Source organism: Pelophylax lessonae (genome assembly GCF_965119305.1).
Source record: "Pelophylax lessonae genome assembly, chromosome: 11".
Taxonomy (NCBI): domain Eukaryota; kingdom Metazoa; phylum Chordata; class Amphibia; order Anura; family Ranidae; genus Pelophylax; species Pelophylax lessonae.
Genome location: NC_138778.1, coordinates 150,654,281 through 150,669,619, shown reverse-complemented (window position 1 = coordinate 150,669,619; position 15,339 = coordinate 150,654,281). Strand labels below are relative to the sequence as shown.

At 44.4% G+C, this 15,339-nt stretch overlaps 2 protein-coding genes across 2 annotated transcripts in view; one reads left to right on the top strand and one right to left on the bottom strand.

Moving 5' to 3' along the window:
• LRRC46 (leucine rich repeat containing 46) overlaps nt 1–13,953 on the bottom strand; it is a 29,498-nt gene extending 15,545 nt beyond the window's left edge. Inside the window, exons 1-6 of the mRNA XM_082271873.1 lie at nt 13,845–13,953; nt 13,684–13,774; nt 10,635–10,743; nt 6,059–6,105; nt 2,281–2,390; nt 2,098–2,167 (exon numbers count right to left, since the gene is read on the bottom strand). Coding sequence (XP_082127999.1) covers nt 2,098–2,167; nt 2,281–2,390; nt 6,059–6,105; nt 10,635–10,743; nt 13,684–13,774; nt 13,845–13,854 — 437 coding nt within the window. The 5' untranslated portion in view covers nt 13,855–13,953. The remainder of the gene's footprint in view (nt 1–2,097; nt 2,168–2,280; nt 2,391–6,058; nt 6,106–10,634; nt 10,744–13,683; nt 13,775–13,844) is intronic.
• Nucleotides 13,954–13,997: 44 nt separating this feature from the next.
• Nucleotides 13,998–15,339, top strand: part of MRPL10 (mitochondrial ribosomal protein L10) — a gene marked incomplete at its 5' end in the record, with an annotated part of 37,639 nt that continues 36,297 nt past the window's right edge. The window contains one exon of the mRNA XM_082272258.1: nt 13,998–14,037. Coding sequence (XP_082128384.1) covers nt 13,998–14,037 — 40 coding nt within the window. The remainder of the gene's footprint in view (nt 14,038–15,339) is intronic.

Here is a 15,339-nt window from a genome sequence, read left to right as displayed (position 1 = left end):
TTGGAAGATTTCCTTTCTATTACTTTTCTGGGAACAACCCAAATTTTGGCATTTTATTTTACTTTCAATGATGATGGTAAACAGGACAAGTAGGAAGCGTGAATCTCCCTAACAGGGGCACAGACAGCAATAAAAACAGATGTTCAGAAGATCCCTCTCCACTCTATCCAAAACTAAAAAAAAAAAAGTTCTAGCTTTGCTTATAGCTTGTTTTCTTCTCTACCATTTTCATGGATCAGCCCCATTGTTGCAGCATTTTCAAGGATTATAATGTGGAAAAAACTACTCCTCAATAACACCAACCGGAGCTCAATCTTTTTTGGGAAAATCCTGTTTTATTTGTAACATGTGAATGTACATTTTTGCCAGTATTTTCACTTCACTCTCATACCTGGATAACAGTATGGGGTGTAAAAAAAAAAAAAAAATCATATAGCTGTTCCTCCATTGAAACTATGTATATTTGTTCTGTGCAAATGGGGCAAAAATTGAATTTTCTCAGGCTATTTGCTCAGGCAGATCGAATATTATAACCACTTGCCGACCGGTCACGTTGACCGTAGTCACCGTACTGCAGCAAAGTGGCTCGATTCTGTCTAGCGGCGTAGCCCTACGTCGCTGGACTCCTCCCCCTGTAGGCGGCGCTCGCGCACTGCCGGAGGCGCGCTCCCGCTGTTTTCAGTCACAGCGGGAGTCGGGCCAGGGGAGGAGCGGCGGCTGCTCTTCCCCGATCATCGGGGAGTCCAGTTTGGAGATCCGCCCGCTTGTGTAAACAAAGCGGGCGGATCTCCTAAGTGACAAGGAGTGACAGATCGCAGTGTTCAGCATAGCTGAACATCCGATCTGTCCCTGTGTCACACAGTCCCCTCCCCCCACACATGTCAGTAAGCACCAAGCATACATTAACCCCTCCCTCTCCAATAAAATTAACCCCTTCCCTGCCAGTGTCATTTTTACAGTAACAGTGCATATTTATAGCACGGATTACTGCAGTAATGTCACTGGTACCCCCAAAAGTGTCAAAAATGTCAGTCAAGGGTCCGATCTGTCCACCGCAATGTCGCAGTACCGAAAAAAAAAAAAAAAAAAAAAATCGCAGATCGCCGCCATTACACGTTAAAAAAACAAAAACACCAAAAATGACAGAAATCTTTCCCTTAGTTAGTAAACGCAATAACTTTTGCGCAAACCAATCAAAATACGCTTATTGTGATTTTTTTTTACCAAACATATGTAGCAGAAAACAAATTGGCCAAAAATGTAAAAAAATTTAGATTTTTACATTTTTTTGGGGGGGAATTTCATATAAAAAAATGTTAAAAATATTGTTATTTTTTCAAAATAAACGCTCTTTTTTTGTTTATAGCGCAAAAAGTAAAAATCGCACAGGTGATCAAATACCACCAAAAGAAAGCTCTGTTTGTGGGAAAAAAAGAATGTAAATTTCGTTTGGGTACAGCGTCGCACGACCGCGCAATTGTCAGTTAAAGTCGCACAGCGTCGAATCACAAAAAGTGGCCTGGACGTAAGACAGCAAAATCCTCCGGTGGTAAAGTGGTTAATGTGTAAAACATTGCATTATGGCCACTAGATGGTGCTATTGTAGAAAATAGGTATGCTCCTCAGCGCCATCTAGTGGTCATAATCAGTGCTTTAAGTGGGCCGGTATGCACTGGTACTCAATACCGCCACTTCCAAATATGGCTCTTGAGCATACCGCCACCTCTCCGTACGCTCATTTTGGACATCTGCGCCCTCAATTGCCCCCCCCCAAGAATATTTCCTACTGCAGAGCCAGACCAGTCACCACCAGTGAGTCCCCCTGCTCCGGAGTCCCAGCCCAGGCCAGGGGGGGTGCTCTGTGGGGACCCTGATGTGGGGTGGGGGGATTTATAGGCTGTAATAGAGTATCGGCACCTCTTTTGGGCCACTTAAAGCACTGGTCATAATGCAGTATTTTCCACATTCAAATTGCAGACAATATAGGAGGAGTACAAGTTAATTTCCCCCATACTTCCAGAGGATAAGCACATTTTGATGGTCCTAAACACAAACTGTCTCTATTTACTGTGTGATAGTAAACCTCTAATGTCTCACCTGTAGCCTTTTGTCTTTGTGCATGGATTTCCAGACACATCTAAGATGAGGAGATTCTGGGGTAATTCTCCTATTCAGATAAGAGAAGTTAGTATTTGAGATCCAGAAGCACGTTGTAATTGGAATCTTGTTGTCATTTTAAGTTTTCAGTGCAAAGAGATGTAAATTATTCCTAAAGCTCACCTGCATTTAGTTTCTGAATCAAATTATTAGATAGATCCAAGAACTGCAGACTCTGCAAGGAGCGGAGATTTTGAATTTTCTCAATTCTGTTCCCAGAAAGATTAAGGAACCTACAATACAAATGTGAACATACAAAGTCAACTGAAAAACAAAAAGGCTAGTAACTTTTTTGTTTAGTCAAACAGAGCTCCCGATGATGTCAGGATGAAACGCGTAGGGTGGAGCTGACACTTGTGACATCACCACTCACAAGAGAACAAGGAAACAGTCCACTCAATATCCCTGGAATACATGTTTTTAGATTTTTGGTTGCCTAGTTTTTATGTGAGTAGTTATTCCAAAAAAATGTATTAGCAGTTTTATGCTATGTGGAGCATCTGGCTTTTTTTTTTGTCTTCCCATGTACACTTCTTTGAACCTGAGGTGATACACATTATGGATGGAAGTGGCAATTGACTTACTGCCATGGTTTGTCTGATATTTCCAAGTTTTAAGTGACTCGCCGATACCCATCACCTAGTAATAGTAGGTAGAGGGGTGGTTTGGGAGGTAGGGGGGGGGGTGGGAAGTGAGGACAGGGTAGAGGGGGGAAGTAGGAGGGTGAGGGCAGGGTAAGTGAGGGCAGGGTGGGGGAGGAGTAGGGTAATAAGGGCAGGCGGGGACACTGCACACATGTACCCAAAGACACTTCACCCAACTACCCACAGACATCACACCCACTCCCTTCTTTGCTATTTGTCACAAGACCCCCATCTTGCCCCCTCTGAAGATGGACATTTCCCCTGGTCCCTCTCCAGATAGTACAGGATTGTCCTAGATACAAGAGGACAACAAGTCACAGCTGAGTGTACACCAGCCACTCAGTGGAAAGTCTCCCTCCATGTCCAGCACTGCTCAGGGTACACAGCAGTAGGTGGAGGAGCATTTTGATAATGGCACGCGGGAAGCCTGGAGGAAGTGCACAGACTGCCACCCATAGTAACGGTCCTCCGCCCGCCCCTTCCAGCGAATTGGGCACACCCCCAATCTCAAACTCCAATTATGACAGTGGCTGGAAAGGTGGGGTGGAGGAAGGGTACTGCTCCGCCCACCTCCCATGAATTCTAGGAATGGAGGTAGCAGTCATTGGTCAAACAATTGTACTGGATCCATACTAATTTTATCTGTGCTGCCGAGTGAGTGAGTGGAGTGGTACCTGTCAGTACACTCAGCGCTGCAGAGGACATGCAGCCCGAGCTAGTCCAGGCCTGGTGACAGCTGGCAGGAGGAGGCGGGGAGGGGAATCGCGTGGAGAGTGGTCATGGTTGTTAGGGGCACGGCGGCCCCGCTCCTTAACAACCAATAATTACCGACATTCTTTTCTTTACGATTCAGCTATTAGCAGGGAAAACCCACTGACAGCTGAAAAAAACTAGACAGAAGGTGTTGGTGTATTTCCACAAGTACAGATACCCGTGAAAATGCCGGTATCCTTATATACTAACCATCGGCATCGGTGCAACCCTACTTTATAGCCAAACAAAAACAGATAAAAATGCCTGTACAAATGCTAAAAAAAGCATGTAAAACTACTAAAGATGCTCAGCCCAAGGGCAAATACAGTACACTAATGACGATGGCTCTTTACCACGTGATATCCAATCACAGCCGGTCACATATGTAAACAAACAGCGTTAACATGCTGTTACAGGCTTCTCCTTCTCACACTGATCCAGTGTGAGGAGGAGAACCTGGGAACAGTGAGTTGCCCATTAAACCCCTTCTGTACTGTGCACCACACTGCCCTAATTACCCTGGATTAAAGTGTACCTGTCACAGCAGACCTTCTGTGTACTTGTCAGTGCAGCCCATCAGTGTACCTGTCAGTGCAGCCCATCAGTGTACCTGTCAGAGCACCCCATCAGTGTACCTGTCACAGGACCCATCAGTGTACCTGTCAGTGCAGCCCATCAGTGTACCTGTCAGTGCAGCCCATCAGTGTACCTGTCAGTGCAGCCCATCAGTGTACCTGTCAGAGCACCCCATTAGTGTACCTGTCACAGGACCCATCAGTGTACCTGTCAGTGCAGCCCATTAGTGTACCTGTCAGTGCAGCCCATCAGTGTACCTGTCACAGCACACATCAGTGTACCTGTCACAGCACCCTATCAGTGCTGTGTCACAGAACCCATCAGTGTACCTGTCAGCGCATACATCAGTGTACCTGTAAGAGCATCCCATCAGTGTACCTGTAAGAGCATCCCATCAGTGTACCTGTCAGAGCACCCCATCAGTGTACCTGTCACAGCACCAATCAGTGTACCTGTCACAGCACCAATCAGTGTACCTGTCACAGCACCCCATCAGTGTACCTGTCAGTGCAGCCCAACAGTGTACCTGTCACAGCACCATATCAGTGTACCTGTCACAGCACCATATCAGTGTACCTGTCAGAGCACCCCATCAGTGTACCTGTCACAGCACCCTATCAGTGTAACTGTCACAGCACCATATCAGTGTACCTGTCAGAGCACCCCATCAGTGTACCTGTCAGAGCATCCCATCAGTGTACCTGTCAGAGCACCCCATCAGTGTACCTGTCAGAGCACCCCATCAGTGTACCTGTCAGAGCATCCCATCAGTGTACCTGTCAGAGCATCCCATCAGTGTACCTGTAAGAGCATCCCATCAGTGTACCTGTAAGAGCATCCCATCAGTGTACCTGTCAGAGCACCCCATCAGTGTACCTGTCAGAGCACCCCATCAGTGTACCTGTCACAGCACACATCAGTGTACCTGTCACAGCACACATCAGTGTACCTGTCAGTGCACCCCATCAGTGTACCTGTAAGAGCATCCCATAAGTGTACCTGTAAGAGCACCCCATCAGTGTACCTGTCACAGCACCCATCAGTGTACCTGTCGCAGCACCCATCAGTGTACCTGTCGCAGCACCCATCAGTGTACCTGTCAGAGCACCCATCAGTGTACCTGTCACAGCACCCATCAGTGTACCTGTCACAGCACCCATCAGTGTACCTGTCACAGCACCCATCAGTGTACCTGTCACAGCACCCATCAGTGCAGCCTATCAGTGTTGGGTTATTTTCCCCAAAGAGTTGTAGCAGTATAAATGTTGGCCTATTTTATAAAAATAAAAAAAACCTACTTATTTGCAAAAAAATTAAAGGAAACAGTAATTTTTGGAATTTTTTTGCTTATATAGCAAAAAAAAAAAAAACAACAGTAGTTTAAATACCACCAAAAAAAGCTCTATCAGTCTCTAATAAAATACAAAAATGTAGTGTGGGTACAGTGTTGCATGACCGCGCAATTTTCAAAGTGTGAGAGCGCTGAAAGCTGAAAATTGGCCTGGGCAGGAAGGGGGTAAAAGTGCCCGGTATTGAAGTAGTTAAACACAAACCAGTTTGCGATTATACATTTCCAGTGGAATACTAGATTACCAGTTAAATAAGACTTGGGTTTAGAATGGGACTTATCAGGTAGAGATCACATGCTGGGGATAAATGATCAGATTAGGTTCCCATGCTTTTATTGCAGTGTTTGGTGAAGTATAGAGAGAAATGAAATCCTAGTCAGCTGTAAAGAAGTACCGCATAGATACTATCAAAGTAGGAAACAGTCAGGTGTCATCACATCTGTGGTGAACAATAGAGAGCAATGTCAGGCAGATATCAGGTTATGCTAAGCAACCGGTAGGCTGCTACAAACAGATAAACAAGACTATCACGCTGCTATCTGCTAGTAAACGGATATAGAGGTTGCTGATCACACTCACTGCAGATTCTGGAGAACTTCTACATTTTCAATGGTCTTTATTTGATTCTAAAAAGAGAAGAGGTAAAGGTCACATGAGTGATCTGTAAATAAAGGGCGAGTTAGTGAGTGACGTTCAGCTAAGAAAATATTAAACATTGATTTCTGATTAGTCAATAAACAATGTCCTGTGAGCAAAAATATTAATTATTAAAGTTGATGGAAGGTCCATCTCTGGCAAATTTGAAAACCATCCCTTGCAGTGGGGCTGCGCTGGCACTGCAAGGGTTGACTGTTCATAGTCTAGGGCAGTGATGGGGAACCTTGGCAACCCAGATGTTTTAGAACTACATTTCCCATGATGCTGATGCACTCTGCAGTGTAGGTAAGCATCATGGGAAATGTAGTTTCAAAACATCTGGGGTGCCAAGGTTCACCATCACTGGTCTAGGGGAGGGGAGAAGTACTTTAAATTACCTGATTTGTCTGAAGCATAAATTAAGCCGGCAACTCGACAACTCCTTGATATTACTCTTAATTTTGGCTACAATTCCAAGATATGCAAACTGTGTCCCTCCAGCTGTTGCAAAACTACAAGTCCCGTCATGCCTATGCCTCTGGGTGTCCTGCATGTGACTGTCAGAATCTTGCTATGCCTCATGGGACTTGTAGTTCTGCAAGATCTGGAGGGCCATAGTTTGCATATCCCTGCCGCTACATCATACACACAGGATCAATGCTGACATGTTTCGGCCATTGCAGCCTTACTCATGAGTAAGGCTGTAATGGCCGAAACATGTCAGCATTGATCCTGTGTGTATGATGTAGCCAAATAAAGGATAATACCAAGAAGTTATGGAGTTGCCGGCTTATTTTCTGCTTTGGCTGTTTGAACAGGGGAGTGGGGTTCCCCAAGCCTGAGCACCAAATCTCAGCAAGGATTTTATTTCATTTGGCTACATCCGGGATATGCAAACTGTGTCCCTCCAGCAGTTGCAAAACTACAAGTCCCATCCTGCCTCTGCCTCTGGGTCTCATGAAATGGCGCTTTTCCACTGCATGGAACCGAACGGTTCGGCTATCAAAAACAGTACCTACTCGATTGTGGTTCCAAGAGGTACTATACCCGGTACCATATCCCACAATCCTTTGCATGCAGTCACTACTAGCCACTGATTGGTCAGAGAATCCCACCCACCCCGTTGTTATCCCACCCACTTAACTTTGGTACTACTTTAGTGGAAAAGCAAACCATACCGTACCGTACCGAACCGTTCCAACACCGTACCATGCGGTACCAGCAGTGGAAAAGCAAACCGGGCCAAGCAGGGCTGAGTAGAGCCGAGCCGGTACTTGCAGTGGAAAAGTGCCATATGTGGCTGTCAGAGTCTTGCTATGCCTCATGGGAATTGTAGTTCTGAAACATCTGGAGGGCCACAGTTTGCATATCCTTGGTCTAGGGGACTTGTTAACCAGTTCTGAACTGGAAGGATTTGCCCCCTTAATGACCAGGCCATTTTTGGCAATTTTTGCACTGCTTTACTTTGCCGGAAAATTGCGCGGTCGTGCGACGATGTACTGAAATGAAATGCATGTCCTTTTGTTCCCACAAATACAGCTTTCTTTTCGTTGTTTTTGATCACCCCTGCGATTTTTATTTTTTGCGCTTTAAACAAAAAAAGAGCGACAATTCTGGGAAAAAAAAATATATACTGTATATATATTTATCAAGTTTTGCTATATAACATTCCCAAAAAAATTTAAAAATCAAAAATATTTCATCAATTTAGGCCAGTTTGAATTCTGCTACATATTTTTGGTAAAATTGATTGGTTTGAGCAAAAGTTATCGCATCTACAAACTAGGGGAAAGATTTATGTCATTTTTATTTATTTGTTTTTTCTTACTATTAATGGTGGCGATCTGCGATTTTTAGTGGGACTGCGACATTTCGGCGGACAGATCGGACCCCTAACTGACATTTTTGACACTTTTGGGGGGGACCAGTGACATTACTACAGTAATCAGTGCTAAAAATATGCACTGTTACTGTAATAATGACACTGGCAGGGAAGGGGTTATCACTGTGGTGATCAAAGTGTTCATTGTGAGCCTAGGGGAGTGTAACTGTATGGGGGAAGGACTTGTGAAATGATCATAGAGACCTGTGATCCTATATATTATTATTCTTACTATTATAATATAGGATTAATAAAGTGCCAACAGTTTGTGCAGCGCTTTACAATAGAAGACAGGAAATTACAAGAAATCTCTCCAAAGTAAGAGGAATTTCTTCTTAACCGCTTGCGGACAACCCACAATACATATACTGCGGCAGGGCAGCCGCTCTGCACTGAGTCACGTACCTAGGATGTGATCCGCATGCTGAAGTAGGGGGCACGCACCGGCTGTGCTGCGATTCTCTGCAGCACAAGCCAATCAGTGGATGCTGGTCGCTGATTGGTCGCCGGCACCTACAGATAGGCTCCAGTAATTTACTAAAGAGCACAGAGCTCTATTCTGACAGCAGCAATGTGCCGTTTTTTTTTTCTCCATGCAAGGGAGTAAAAACCGGCACATTGCTTAGTAAAAACAGTACACACATTATCACAGGCTAGGCACACATTTAACCCTTTGATCGCCCTAGATGTTAACCCCTTCCCAGACAGTGTCATTAGTACAGTGACAGTGTATATTATTAGCATGGACCACTGTATTAGTGTCACTGGTGAGGTCAGTGTCAGTTAATCAATTCCCCCCCCAGTTTCAGATTGCCCGCCACACTATAAGTCGCTGATCGCCGCCATTACTAGAAGAAAAAGAATTAAATGACAAGAAATCTCTGTATATATATATATATATATATATATATATATATATATATATATATATATATACCGCCTGTATGTGATTTGCAGGCGCTATAGGTTTCACACAAACCAATTATTATACACAATTTGATTTTCTAAAATTTGTTGGATATGTTAAAAAAAATTATATATATATATATACACACATACATACACACACACACAGACACATATATATATATATATATATATATATATATATATATATATATATATATATATATTTTTTTTTTTTTTTTCCAAATTGACGCCTTTTTTGTTTACATCACAAAAATTTCAAAAACAGAGGTGATCAAATACCACCAAAAGAAAGCTCTATTTGTGGGAAAAAAAGGACATCAATTTTATTTGGGTACAGCGTTGAATGACTGCGGAATTGTCAGTTAAAGTAACACAGTGCCGTATAGCAAAAAATGGACTGGTCATGAGGGTGGGGGGGGGTAAACCTTCCAGAGGTCAAGTGGTTAAAGAGTTGTCAAGTGCACCAATGTGTGTGACATTCGTCCAACTAATGTTTTATAAATAGATCCCAAAATTTCATGTGCCTTTCTTCTGCGAAAAAAAAGCAATGGAAGTTGAATGGAAAGTTTGAACAGGTCTCTCTTCTTTTGTTTCCCCACTTGCCGAAAGCCCACTGCAGATATACTGCGGCAGGCTGGCTCAGCTACGCAAACCGCTGTACTTGTGCTTGTTCGCATGAGCACTCCTGGGGAAACAGGGAAGTCGATCCACAGGGACGGCGGCTGCGATTGCCACCGGGCACCCTTGATCGCTCCCCAGGGAGAGAGAACGGCGGTCTGCTGTTGTAAACACAGCAGACCATTGTTCTCCATGAAATGAACACAGAGAGCCTGTGATCCTTCTATATAGGAACACAGGTCTCTATGTTGATTCCACAAGTCCCTCCCCCATACAGTTAGAAAACACTCCCCTAGGCTCACACTTAACCCTTTGATCACCCCTGGGTTAACCCCTTCCCCGCCAGTGTCATTATTACAGTAACAGTGCATATTTTTAGCACTGATTACTGTAGTAATGTCACTGGCCCCCCCCAAAAGTGTCAAAAATGCCAGTTAGGTATCCAATCTGTCCGCGGCAATATCGCAGTCCCACTAAAAATCGCTGATTGCCGGCATTACTAGTAAACAAAAAAAATAAACAAATAAAAATGACATACAGTAAATCTTTCCCGTAGTTTGTAGACGTGATAACTTTTGCGCAAACCAATCAAAATATGCCTATTGGGATTTTCTTTTACCAAAAATATGTGGCAGAATACATATTGGCCTAAAAGGATGAAAAAATTAGATTTTAATTTTTTTTATGGGAATGTTATATAGCAGAATGTGAAAAATATTGTTTTTTTTTTTTTTTTTTCAGAATTGTCGCTCTTCTTTTTTTGTTTATAGCACAAAAAATAAAAATTGCACAGGTGATCAAATACCACCAAAAGAAAGCTCTGTTTGTGGGGGAAAAAAAGGACATCGATTGTATTTGGGTACAGCGTCGCACGACCGCGCAATACTTAGTTAAAGTAGCGCAGTGCCAAATCGCAAAAAATGGCCTGTTCTTTAAGGGGGTAAATCCTACCGGCCCAGAAGTGGTTATAACTTATAAATGTCAAGCTTTAGTGGACAGGGCCAACTTTCACCAGATATGAGCAGGCTGTAGTGTGCATGTTTGGCAGGTTCATTGCATTTGTATTCTGGATGTCATTAACCGAGTTACCTCTTGCAAATACAGGCTGTGCGCCCTGTTTACAGCCTCCAGATTGCTCAGTTTTGTGATCCCTTCTCTGTCCAGTCTAACTGTTTGTAGACATCGTAATGCTGAAGACCTGATAAGACAAGCATAGTCTTTATTATTTTTTGTTTTTAGTTGAACAAGTAAAAGAGATCCACTTAATATACACAACCGTATTCGATTTATGTACTGATATATTTACATGGGGCAGCTGTGTTTTTACATTTATAAGCTTTGCAATGCAAGACGTTCTGTGAATGGAGGAGAGGCAGATGAATGATAGGATGCCCCCTGGGGAAAGAATATTGGGAGTTTTATGAACGGCCAAGGGGGAAGACGAGCAGCACAAGCCTTTCACAGTCGCAGCTGCTGCTATTAACCCCTGCAGTGCCTCACTCCCAGAACATGGTATACACATCATTAGAGGTGCATTAAACCCCGAAAAAGTTTTACTAAACTTCAGCTTTAAGCCCTGGTTCACACCGGTGCGATTTGTCATGTGATTTCACAGTTCCATATCACAAGACAAGTCACACCCCATTGTCGGCAATGGAACTGTTCAAATTTCCACAACTCGTGTCACAGCAACTTTGAAAATGGTTCCTGCACTACTTTTTTCCGATTTCATGCGACTTGCATAGACTTCTGTTAAACAAAGTCGCAAGCTACAATGAAATGGGAGGTGCAAATTGCACTGATCTGCGGCTTTGCAATCACGTTGAAGTAGCGCCATTTTAAAGCCACACCGCTGTGAACCAGGGCTAAAGATTAAATCCACTTTTATTAAGAAAGAAAGATTCCCCTCTGGGTGATCTATGAACCTTGCAAGGATTTTAACAAACTTTGTAGGTTTTGTTATTCTGAAAAAAATAGATGTTTGTCTGTGCCCATGTGCACAGTGACTCTGAGAGCACTTACAGGGCTCTAATGAGGAAAGTGGCAGGGTCTGCATCCCTGCAGACTTGATTTCCCTTGGGGAGTATCTCACCAAAAATGACATTTTTCTTGCAGGGGATGCTCAAAATCAGATGTGTATCTAATGGGCCATACACACTATACAATTTTCTGAAGACTTTTTCCTTTAGACTTACCAAAACCATATAATATGAGGTCAAACCTAAACACTTTCAATTTGTATGCAATCTGGCAGGCCCTTGCACTACATAGAAAAGGTAAATCTGAAGGAAATCTAACCACAAAAGTTGCATAGTGTGTATCCAGCTTTAGTTCAGTCTTCTGAGAAAATCAGTGAGCCAATCACAGGAAATTACCTTTCTAAGGGGGTGTGCTGTATACATTCTGTGTACAGAACACCTCCAGGTTGCCATATTGTATTACATTTTACAGAAAATTACAGAGCTGCAGATTCCAAAGGAAAGGCCATTTTTAATAACATTTTATTACAATATGACTTGTGTCCCAGTTGTATACGCTGTATTATTTTTTTTTATGAAAGCAAAGTTACCCTTTAACCACATCCTGCTCGGCCGCTAGCAAAATGAGGGCCGGACGGTGTTTTCATGATCCTGATTGGGCGTCACATGAAGTCCAGTGGGATAAGCCGCTCGTGCGCGGCGATTGGTAGTGTGGTGTATCGCTCTGACACACCGCATCTCAAATCTCGGTAAAGAGCCTATGGCGTAGGCTCTTTACCATGTGATCAGCTCAGTCCAATCACAGCTGCTCAAATCGTAACCAGGAAGTGCCGATTATCGGCCTTTTCTCTATTCACGCTGACAAGGTGCGAGTAGAGTAGAGCTGATCAGTGGCTCTCCTGACGGGGGGGGGGGGGGGGTCTGGGCTGATAATCAGTGCATTGATTATCAGTGCAGACCCATCAAGGATGCTCACAAGTGCCCACCTAAATTGCCAGCCCACGCCCACCGGGGATTCCAATCAGTGCCCATCAAGGATGCCTGTTAGTGTCTCCTCATCAGTGCTGCCTATTGGTGCCATCTATCAGTGCTGCTCATCATTGCCACCCATCAGTGCTTCATATTAGTGCTTCATCATCAGTGCCACCTCATCAGTGCCTTTCAGTGAAGTAGAAAACATACTTATTTACAATATTTTATAACAGAAAAAGAACAACTTTTTTACCCCAAAATTTTCATGTTCTTTTTTTATTGGTTTAGCAAAAAAACAGCGGTGATTAACTACCACCAAAAAAGCTCTATTGTTTGGGAAAAAATGATAAAAGTTTAATATGGGTATAGTGTTGCATGAATGCGTAATTGTCATTCAAAGCTTGACAGCGCTAAAAGGTGAAGCGAATCGCCGACTGAAAAAAATGATATCTGAATGATTCCTGCAGCTGCATTGCAGGTGATCACAGGTCACATTAGCAAACCTGGGCATGGGCAGTAAGTATTCAGCTGATCACTTCTGTTATCGTATCTGACGGGTCACGGATTCTGATGGAACACTGACATGTGTAAAGCGTAGGTTCACATTCATCTGATTGCATTTGCACCTCTATCTGACACACAGGGGTTGATTTACTAAAACTGAAGAGTACAAAATCTGATGCGGCTGTACATGGTAGCCAATCAGCTTCTAACTTCAGCTTCTTCAATAAGGCCCCTTTCACACAGGCAGACCGTTCAGATCCACCCGTCCGTTTTTTTTTTGGCGGATCTGAACAGTCCCTATGGGGGATTGGATGTCAGCGAAGACATGTCTGCTGACATCCAATCCGTCAAATCTGGACGGATGGAAACCCTATTTTCCATCCGTCCAGCGGATCGGATGGGATCGACAGTCCGTTCCCATCCGATTCCCCCATAAAGATGTATGGAGAACTGACAGCTGTGTCTCCGCACACAGCGTGTAGAACAGCTGTCATCCTCCTGCTCAGCGGAGGATCGATCCCCTGCTGAGATAAACGGAGTCCGTCCAACGGATCGGATTGTGTGAAAGGGGCCTTAAGCTTTGAAAAAAAAAAACCTGGTTTCTATGCAGAGCTGCACCAGATTTTGCACTCTCCAGTTTTAGTAAATCTCCCCCATAGACTGGGAAGGCAGATTCCACTTACAAGTCCTCCTGTGTGGCCCCATGGATGGGGGTGCTGAGATTTCTCCTGAGGATGGCGGCCAGGATAGGTGGTGTGTCCTCCTTCCCCCTCCCTGTAGAAGAGAAGTAGATGATGAGTCGGTGCACACTTACCTCTGCTCGGTCACTGTGCCATCTACTCACCGGCAGACATGCTGGATCGCTCTGTGCTCTTTGTGGACAGTTCTGTATCAGCAGAAGCTTCTTTGACTTCACGGCGCGTCCTCGGTTGCTAGGATACGGCCGGCTCCCGTCATCCTGTGCGCCAGCTCCGCTCTCTCAGGGACTTCCGGAAACATGGCGGCGGTGTTGGTGAGAGCGGCGGCCAGGGAGTTAGGTGAGGAGGAGGACACGTGAGCGGTGGCGGGTTTTGGGGGTGACATTGGGGTGTTGTTATGAGGTGGGAGGCAGTGTTCTCTTCCTCTAGGCTGTGTGTATTGTCAGTGGCTTGTACATGCAGAGTGTGACCTCTGGGGATGTCCATACTAAACTCTCCTCCTCACACATGACAAGACCCCATTCACATATGTGCAATATGCATACAGCAGCCCTTTCATTTCACTGCAATTCTCTACTAATGGGCTTTCTTTTCTTTTCTTTTATTTTTTTTCCCTAAGTGCTTTGTTTATGGTGAAAAATGCATGTCTGCTTCTCAGGTTTGGGTGCCATGGACCAAGAATGGCACTGCAAGCGCAACATGTTCTGTCTTTTACACATTTTGTGAACACACACTTAAATCACACTTATGGGCACCATTCACTAAAGCATATCACATGCGTTATGTCGGTCATGTGATCATTTAAAGCACACGATGACGAAAATGTCAATTCACTATCGCTTGTATCCGGTATTTGTCGATAACACCAAATACATTCAGTAAATAACACATAAAAAATACTGTTTTACATATGTGTGTGTGTGACTTGCATATGAATTCGCTTCTACGCACGAGCACTGAGGGATGGGGGAAATTAAAACAATTTTTTTTTCTTATTTATTTTTCTTTTTATTTTTATACTGTCCATTTATTTTTTATTTTTTTTAAACCCTTTTATTCCTATTAAAAAAAAGTAAACATCACTTGTAAGCCTCGGTTCACACTGGGGCGACCTGTGAGGCGACCTGGTCGCCTCACAGGTCGCCGCAGGTCGCCTCCCATAGAGAAGCTGCGGACCCGTTCTGATAGGAGCGACACAAGTCGCTCCGACTCAGAAAAAGGGTCCGGAGCTTCTTTGGGGCGACCAGGAGGCGACCGCCATAGACTTCAATGTTACGAAGTCCGTGGCGGCCGCTCCGAGGTAGCGGCGCGCTGCTCGCACCGCGACCTCGGAGGTCGCGGTGCGAAGTAGCGTCGCCCCAGTGTGAATGGGGGCTAAGACCGCATTCACACTGCAGCAGCATGACTTCGGGGGCAACCTGTGAAGTCGCATGCACCACGACTTCGGCGTGACTTGCACGGACTTCATATAATGAATGTCTATGCAGGTCGCTCCGAGGTCGCCCCGAAGTAGTACAGGACCCTTTTTCTAAGTCGGAGCGACTTGTGTCGCTCCTATTAGAATGGCTCCTGTACTATTCAATGGACTGCGAGGGAGCGCGACTTGTCAGGCTGACAAGTCGCAGTAGTGTGAATGGAGGC